General features: G+C 41.0%; 1 protein-coding gene across 1 annotated transcript in view; it reads left to right on the top strand.

The window, feature by feature from the left end:
* ZNF106 (zinc finger protein 106) overlaps positions 1 to 8,915 on the top strand; it is a 76,688-nt gene that overhangs the window by 44,457 nt on the left and 23,316 nt on the right. Inside the window, exons 7-10 of the mRNA XM_019519077.1 lie at positions 978 to 1,047; positions 3,919 to 4,073; positions 4,163 to 4,223; positions 4,590 to 4,937. Of these exons, the coding sequence (XP_019374622.1) occupies positions 978 to 1,047; positions 3,919 to 4,073; positions 4,163 to 4,223; positions 4,590 to 4,937 (634 nt within the window). The remainder of the gene's footprint in view (positions 1 to 977; positions 1,048 to 3,918; positions 4,074 to 4,162; positions 4,224 to 4,589; positions 4,938 to 8,915) is intronic.

Here is an 8,915-nt window from a genome sequence, read left to right as displayed (position 1 = left end):
TCTGGGGGGAGCACCCGGGGGGCCCAGGTGGGGACAGGACCCCCCTGCCCCTTCCTCTGGATGCAGAAAGGGGACATCTGCCCACTGCTGCTGTTGCTTTCCCCAGCTGAGCCAGGCTGTCTCTGCAACTGTTCCTCACAGCCCTAGCTAGAGCAGGACAGGAAGAATGGCTTGGGGGCTTCCACAGCCTAGGTCAGCTGGGGGCAGCAGCATTGGACAGGTCTCCCCTTTCTGCATCCAGTGGCTTAAGTAGAGAGGGTGAGAAGAGAAGGGAGGTGGTGCTGAGCATAGAGGGAAAAAGGGGGTTCTGAGAGCAGGGGCATGAATCTTACCTGCTTCAAGGACTTAAAAAAGGCCTCAGGGGACCCAGGTATCTGGGCTCCAGGGAGCTGGAGCATCAAGCTATACTGTGGAAAGGGGGAAGGTACAACTGTGTCACCACACAGCCTCTGGATTTACCTTTGTAAGGGTAGAAAAGCATCAGAAAGGGAAATTTCACCCCAACTTATCTAAAATTTTTCTCTACTTGCATACATTTGAGTAGTCTAAGAGCTGATCACATTTTAACATCCATTTTTTTTCCCATTTGGCCTTCTTATTGTAACTAGTTTTATGTTCCCATTCATGGTCCTACCACAGGAAATGGCAGCAGAAAATTATGAAGTAGAATGTGTTGGCCCAAGTGTTTAGTACACTTGGACATGTGACAATGTGAAGTGTGGCTTGCTGTATAATATCTCGTACCGTGGGGTAGAAATGGGAAACTCATTTTCTGCTCTTACTATACTGGGGTAGGACAAGGTATAAGTGAATGATATTTACAGAATGCACATATTCTCAAGACTTGAATTGAAAAGAATTGGTACATATTTATTAGCTTTTTGACATAGCTCTTGTGACAGATATAGAATGAAAACTAAATTACCAACATACTGTTCTAACGTCAGCTAATGAAGAATTTTATTTTTAATTTTTAGGAGGGATCCTCTCCTGAAATTCCAAGTCTAGAAAGAAAGAATAAAAGGAGGAAAATTAAAGGCAAAAGAGGTGAGTAATTTTGAGCGAGCTGAATGCTAGCAAAATTTTAAATTAAAAAGAAAAGTCTTTGGTAAAATGCTTTGTCCCCCTTGGAATCTTGTTTTAATACTTTTAATTACATTTTCTGTTTGTGGAGGGGAAGGATGGAATTAAGGCATGTGCTAGAATTGGGATATCAGAGCTGTATACCTGGCAGGTTGTTTGTTACTTTGATCATGTACCTTACCAGTTACCTGTTCTTACCAACATGAGTGTCTCAAAGGAGAGCTGGTTTGCATAATATGATTGTTGTTAGTATGACTGAATAGATGAGTTCACTCCCTCTCCTCCCCAGGTCAAGCTGGTAATAGATCATTCTGCCTGTAGAACATTTGTACTCAGCTCCTCCTCCTCTTGATGCGCACTCAGGTCTCTTCTGCTCTGTCTTGCTGGAAGCAGATGCAGCTGGTTCTTGTCTGGGTTTTTGTGGAAGTCAGCTTGTCTCCCAGGCTCTAGCAAAGTTATGAGATGGAGAAGGCACACACATGCCCCTCTTATGGCTGTTTTTCCTTGGTAGTGGGCCTATTTTGCAAATCCCATTCCTTATGCTTTGCCTTGTGGGTGGAACCATTATAACCAGGACTAATCAAGGTTGGGAGTTTGTCTGTATCAGGCTGCTACTGTCAATCTCAGAAACCCCTTTTTGGTTTCTGGGAATCAGTGGAATAACTTCCATACTCTTCCCTCCTTCCCTGCCCTGGCCCCACAACCAAGCTCAGATGGGAGTTAGAAAGGTTTTATTCCTAGAAGTAGAAGAAACCCTCCCTTCAGAAAAGGTGGCAACCTTTACTCAAAGGACAGTTTATTCATCCAAAGATCATGTTTTAGATAAAAATAGGCTTTGTTTTCTTCCTGTTTTCCATCACAAAGTTAATTTCATAAAAGCTTCAGAGAAGCTCAAGAGAACTCTGCTTCCTTTGTCTTTCAAAGGACTCTTTGTAACGTATGTGAAGTCTTCTTTCTGTTTGCTCTTGGATAGGGAATCTCCAAAAGCAAGCAAGTTAGGATAAGACAGTCTGCTATATCAGTGTCCCTTGCTATTCTTTCTGTAAAGGCCCAGTTTTTGAAAAATGATTCCATTCTTCCACCTGGAAATAGACCTATTTGTTATTTCCTCTTCCAGAGCCTTGATTTTTTTTTCTTAGAGGCCTTTTTTGTGAAACCCCAATAGCAAAGTAGAAGAAACAGTTAAATGATAATTCAAGATCATGAGAATTTGGATTGCTACAGCAGTCTGTTTAAAACGAGTAGCTGCTGTTTGTCATCAGTGATCTCCCTTAAGACTGTCTTAAACAAAACAAAAGTCCCTACCCTGACCTACTGAAAGACTTGTTTATTGGGCAGAAGTATATTTCTGGTCTATCCCCTTGACGCATCCTTTAAGAGTTTAAGACTTGGTCTTTATAAGTGTTATCAGTGAGAGAACTTCCTCTCCCATCTGTTTCCCAAGCCATACCAATGTGAACCTTCAGCTTTTCCTTGCATAGAAAAGAATGGGAAAACTTTTTATGATTACTTCATCCCTCAGTGAAATTCTAAGGTTATAGAAGTACCTATTAATCTTCACCAATTTGGCATCTTGCATTTGTGTGCAGCCTTGCTAGGAGACCTTTAATCTTGGTTGGGTATTTTACTGCACCATGTTCAGTTGCTTTTGTTTTTTACCTCCAGCTTTTTATTTTCCTTCTGCCTTGCTTCCTCCCCTGCTGGAAAAGAAGTAGTATGCCCAGTTCCTTTTTCCTTCATAAATGAAGGGCACCTCTAACTTGTAGCTGGACAGGTATCCCTAACACTTTCCTTGCTGTATATGGGGAGCTTGTTATTTATTCCTGTTTATTCAGACAACACGTATCTTTGGGAATCAAATAATCACAGTAGGCATATAATGGAAGTTTGAGACCATCAATTTGGTTCTCTAGTCTTTGGATCTTTTAATATTCAGTCTCATTCAGTATTTAGAACAGGTGTTTGCAAAATGCAGCACAGTTAATATATGGAGTCTTAGTTCCTATTCTAGGAACTAAGACTTTCTTTATTAGCTTGTATCCTGAATGATCCTTTACAGACTGCATTTTGCTTGGTGAGTTGATCTTTATGTCTCCGTTTTAGTGCACAAAACATGAAAGCCATTCTGTTTCAGCATTACTCTTACGTAATGTGCCCACTTTGGGGTACCTCAAGTATAATGTACAGGTTGAAACTACCAACAGTATTGGAGATTTTCAGGGGCAGCAGTGACCTTGTGCAGAAGCACAAGCTGGCTAATCACTGAGGATCTTCAGCTTCTTATGTCTAAGAAACTGAACCCTGGAATAGAGCTTTTCCCAAACACTGAACTGAGATGCCCAGTATACTTTTCTCACTGCTCAAACTGCCATGGTCCCACATGTTCATTAACTGATGTACTATATAACGTTAAGGTCGTGTGTATATGTATATGTACATCCCTTTTTTTTTTAGAGCTCTTTGCCAAGCCAGGCTTTTCTAATTAAGTTTGCATTGGTTGTACTCTATTACATAATTTTAGAGTGCTTTGACAGTGAGGTAAAAGTTCCCATAGGGAGATCTAGTTCAGTTTTCTTTCTTTTTGCAGTCTTTTGTCCAAACACTGATATTTTCTACTTACCTAGTAAGGCAGAAAGCAGGGGAGAATGGCTTCTTGGTTCAGAGCATAAGGTTTCATAAGCAACAGCCTACTACTTCTTATCTTGTGAGCTATGAGTACTTTCCGAAAGTACTGTGATAAGAAAGCATCTACTAAGATGTCTCCCTAACTGACCTATTAAAACTAATACTAAAATTTGAGCTGTACTCTAAATTATGCTTTTTTTTCTCCTAAAGAGCGTTCCCAGGTAGACCAATTGTTGGCTATTTCCTTGAGGGAAGAAGAGCTGAGCAAGTCCTTGCACAGTGTGGACAATAGCCTCTTGCAAGCTCGGACAGCTCTACAGGCAGCCTATGTTGAAGTTCAGCGGTTCCTTGTATTAAAACAGCAGGTAACACTCAGCTTTAAGTTGTCTGAGAAATGAACGGCCTCAAGAATTGCCTTGATGTGGCTGATTTTTACATCCCTTTTATTTCACAGATAACAATGGAGATGAGTACATTGAGGAGTCGCAGAATCCAGATCCTGCAGGGGCTACAAGGTATGAGGATATAATGAAATTGCTGGATTGGTACTCTGCTATATATTTTATAAGCTCCAGCCTTGAAGAGATTCTATATTTGGTTTCACTCTGCATTTCCAGGAACAATTCAGACTAGAATGTTTTAGTAAGCTTCCCTCCTCATCCATTTCTACTGGTTTGTTCCAAGTTCCCAACTATTTAGACCTGATCCATTTTTTTTAAATTAGAGTGACATCTAGTGGCCCAGTAAATTTTTGCAATGTCTTTTTACTCCAGTCTCTTTCCTTGGGAGTTGTTTATCAAAGTTACTTATTTATCTGTGTGACTTCCCTAAATATCTAATATGACACATAAGCATCCTTTTTCCCACCCTTTCTTCTCTAGAAACATTTGAACCTTCTGAGCAGTCAGAGCAGCTCACATGCAATATCACAAATGAAAGAAGAAATAGCAGAACACAGACAACAACAACAGCTGACCTGTTTCCTCCAAGCCCCTTCTTCCCCCTGCTGGATACTTCATGTCTCTCCACCCACATATCCCCTTCTAGTACTGCCTTGGGAGCCCCTGCCCATGTAAGCACCTCTGCTAGCATTGCATCCACCACTGTTCCTGATTCATCAGTTCAAATTAAGAAAGAGCCTGTGCCTGCGGAGCATGGAGAGGAGAGCATGAATACTGAACTTCCTTGCTCTGTGCGTGCACCTGAAGCAGAAGTACAGCAGAAAAATGGTAATGTTGACTTGATTTATCTTTTAAAAGGAAGATGTAGTTCAGGTGAAACAGGAGCAATAACTTTGAAAAAAATAAAAGTAATTTGAGCCTCAAATATGCCAATTATCCTTCAGGGATGAGCTCCAATTGACATCAGTGGGGCTTTACCCATATGAATAATTTTGCAGTAATCGGGGTCTTGATTTGTAAGCAGGTTAAGTGGCCTGCCTATTGTTCTTTAATTGGGTCCATGCAAATCATGGATTCAAAGGGCCTCTAGCTTTGCTTTACAAGAACTGGATGGATCCAGATTTTACATACTGCATCCCATTTGGTAGGGGGGAAAACCTGTAATGACAAATTTTGTTTTGTTACTTTTATTTTATAAACATAATTCCTTTATTCTGTATTATGACAGGCAGCAATACAGCACTGATAGCTGAGATCCGTCCACAAAGGACAAACAACAGCTTAAGCAAAGTATTTAAACACTCTTATGAGTAGTTAAGTTAAAACCCCTCTGAATCCCTTAAGCTCATATGGGCTTCTTAAAAACAGTAATAATTAGTGTAAGAAAAGATCCACGTCTGGAATTGCTGAAGAAATTCAAAATCTTAATTTAAAGAGCACATAAAATTAATGATACCTGCTTTTTATTTCTGAAAGTCTGACTTACTCCAAGACTTTTGATACATTTTTATTGATGTTATTTCTGCCATCACTTGCATGTAAAGAACTCATTGGGATGAGTGCCATGAAGAGAATTAAGCAAATGCATAACTTTTCGCCAGACAAATACTTAGTTTCATAAAACTGTAGTCATGTAGCAAAAATTGCTGCGATAACCATTTGACTAGATGATAAAAACTGCATGTGAGCATGCCCCATTTTCAGGGGTGACCAGAGCCTCAATCCTACTACCTTTCATTGAAACTTAAGTTTCTGAGTTACTTGGGGGAAAAAAAACCCTTTTACCCTGTTTAACTGTACAGGTTAACATAGACATAGCCAGAGATTTGGCTCCCCACCAACTTGAGGAGGAAGATTTCCAATATTAGGAGAAAAACTGGAGTATTATTAAATGAAACATGCGTCATATTGTATTTTCCATTTTGCAAGCATATTTATTGTTCTAACACAAGTCCTGCATTTGTCCAAACAGAAAATTTCAGTTATACCAATTACATCCAGGATATGGTTGACACTTTTCATGCACCCTTGCCACCCTGATATTATCATTTCATGTGGTCAGAACTGTTAACCTTGCTTAAGTATTTGTCCTAACATACAGCTAAAAGGTATGTGGTGACTGATTGCAGCACAGATAAATTAGCATATTGGAAGGGGTCATTCCAGAGAATCAGATCTGTGTGACATGTTTGACAAAATTGTTGATTTTTTTGTTAAGCAGATTGTACTAGTTTTATCTTGCTTCTTTTGAGACACTCAATTAGAGCAAGTTAACTTGTTGTTGAGGATTCCCACCTTCCATGTGAAACAAATGGATCCGAAATAAAATGGTTTAAGTGTTGTTGTAAGTGCAACCTAGCTTCTGTGTACATCTGGCTTTTAAGCTAAATGTCACTTCTTTAAGACAGCTGTCCCACATATCTAATTTCACTGCTGGATGTCTCTCACCTGGGCTTAGACCAGAGACACTTTTGTACCTTAATTTTATAAATATAATACATTCTTGCCCCACCTCTCCTCATGACCCTTTGCTGAGGGAATAAAAGGTGATATGCATTTGATACTACTGTGCTCTTCTCAATTGTCTAGCTAGAGGCAGAGAGCATTCCAAAGTTCATGACAGCCTTTGAACCTCAGAAAAAGTCCACAAATTTAATTTTTGAAAGTTTTTGTCTCAGAAAGCACCTTGGCTCTGAACTGTGATAAATGCTGCAGAGGCAACTAGGCACATAGCTAATCAAGAGTAATTATTCCTTAATAACCCAGCTAGCCAAAGAGCTTTATGGCAGTGCAAAACTCATCTATGATGATAGAGCTTTCTGGTTTACTACCAAGTTCAGACAGTTTGGCACATTGATGTCATTTGCTTGATACAGTCCAGTTGAGGATTAAGCATCACTCACTTTTGTGGACCTCTCTGCATTACAGGCCTGGTATATAGATTCTCTACTGCCCCTGAAGCATGTGTAATCCTCAGAATTGGCTGAATCTTCCTCGTACGAACCCTGGTCAATATTTTCAGGTGCCAGATCGCCAGTTTTGCACCATGGCTTCTCACCTAGTGAACAGCACCACATAGACTTGCTAACAGATCTCAGCACCTTCGGGCAGTGCTACTTTATCCAGTTTGGTGTAGTCTTCCAACAGGTCTCCTGATACTCAGAGGATCTGTTGACATCTAGAACCTGTGTCTAGGGACATTTTTGCTTCTTCACAGGTGGTTGCAAATACTGATAAGAAAATGGAAGAATCCAGAGATCCATTCTTCTTTGCACCTTCGGTGAAATTGATGCTCCAATTCTTAGAGGACACAGAAGGCTTCCAAGTTTTTATTAAGAGTGTTGAATACATATTAAAATTCCCAAGAAGGAAGTTTCAGAACAATCAGATTCCCTGGCAGAAATATTGCAACAATAAGTTTAGCCCTGCCAGTCAATGAGGCCATAATAGACCTAGCCAAAATGATATGTCACATTATGATTAAATGGGCAGGCAGATGCGCTCAATAAAACTGTTGAGTTTTATTGTCATCTTGAACATCCCTTCTCTGATGAGAAGTGGCCAGTGATGTCCCTCAAGGGTCCATGCTTGGTTCAGTGTTTTTCAGCATCTTTATCAATGACTTGGATGTGGAGGTGAAGAGGTCACTGGCCAAGTTCGCAGATGGCACCAAATTATAAGGGAGCCTGGGCACGCTTGAAAATAGGCTGCAGATACAGGCGGGCCTAGACAGGATTGCAAGTTGGGCGGATCGGAACCAGATAAAGTTCAACATTGAAAAATGTAAAGTGCTCCATCTGGGAATGAACAATCCCCAACATACTTACAGGCTCAGTGGTACCAAACTGACTAGTGCCACAACTGAAAGGGACCTAGGGGTAATAATAGACCATTGTATGAACATGAGCTGTCAGTGCAATGCTGTAGCCAGCAGGGCAAACAATACTCTGGCATGCATCAACCAATGCATCTCAAGCAAAACCAAGGGAAGTAATTATTCTGCTTTACTCGGCATCGGTGAGTCTGCAGCTGGAGTACCACATCCAGTTCTAGGTGCTGCACTTCAGCAAGGGTGTGGAAAAGCTTGAGAGAGGCCAGAGAACGGCCACCCGTATGATCAGGAACTTGCAAGGCAAGCCAGATGAGGAAAGGCTGAGGGACTTACTTCTCTTCAGCGTAAAAAAGAGAAAGCTAAGAGGGGACTTGGTAGCAGCTTACCATTACACTGGGGGAATACATCAAGGGCTCTGTGAACTACTGTTCACCATAGTACCCTTGTGGGGAAAACCAGGAGTAATGGCCACAAACTCCTGGAAGACCATTTCAGGCTTAACACTAGGAAAAACCTCTTCACAATTAGGGTGTGCAGACTCCAGAGGCAGTGCAATCACCTACTCTAGAAATCTTCAAGAGGAGACTGGACAGTCGCCTGACCTCAGTTGTCTCTCCTGCCTAGTGCAGGGGGTTGGACCCGATGATGTTGCAAGGTCCCTTCCAGCCCCTAACAATCTATGAATCTAATAGTTCTCTCTGGTTGTTGGAGCCACAAATGAGAAAACCAGGTTGACAAAAAAAAGGGGAACCAAGAAGCTAGACAGTTTCATGAGGGCTAGCTGGTGAATAGGCCAGCAGTTTTGAATAGCCAGTTTAACAGGCTTTTGAAACACATTATGACATTCAGATCTGTGAGAAGTTAGTGGACCTAAAAGATACTTCTGGTCTCTGGACAAAATATGTTCTTACTAAGAACATCTAGTGACCAAGACAGTCATAGTTTCATAGTTTCTAGGGTCAGAAGGGACCTGA

Source organism: Gavialis gangeticus, unplaced genomic scaffold, assembly GCF_001723915.1.
Source record: "Gavialis gangeticus isolate Ggan-Ray unplaced genomic scaffold, GavGan_comp1, whole genome shotgun sequence".
Taxonomy (NCBI): Eukaryota; Metazoa; Chordata; order Crocodylia; family Gavialidae; genus Gavialis; species Gavialis gangeticus.
Note: the sequence above shows the minus strand (reverse complement) of the source record. Positions and strands in the feature narration are given on the sequence as shown.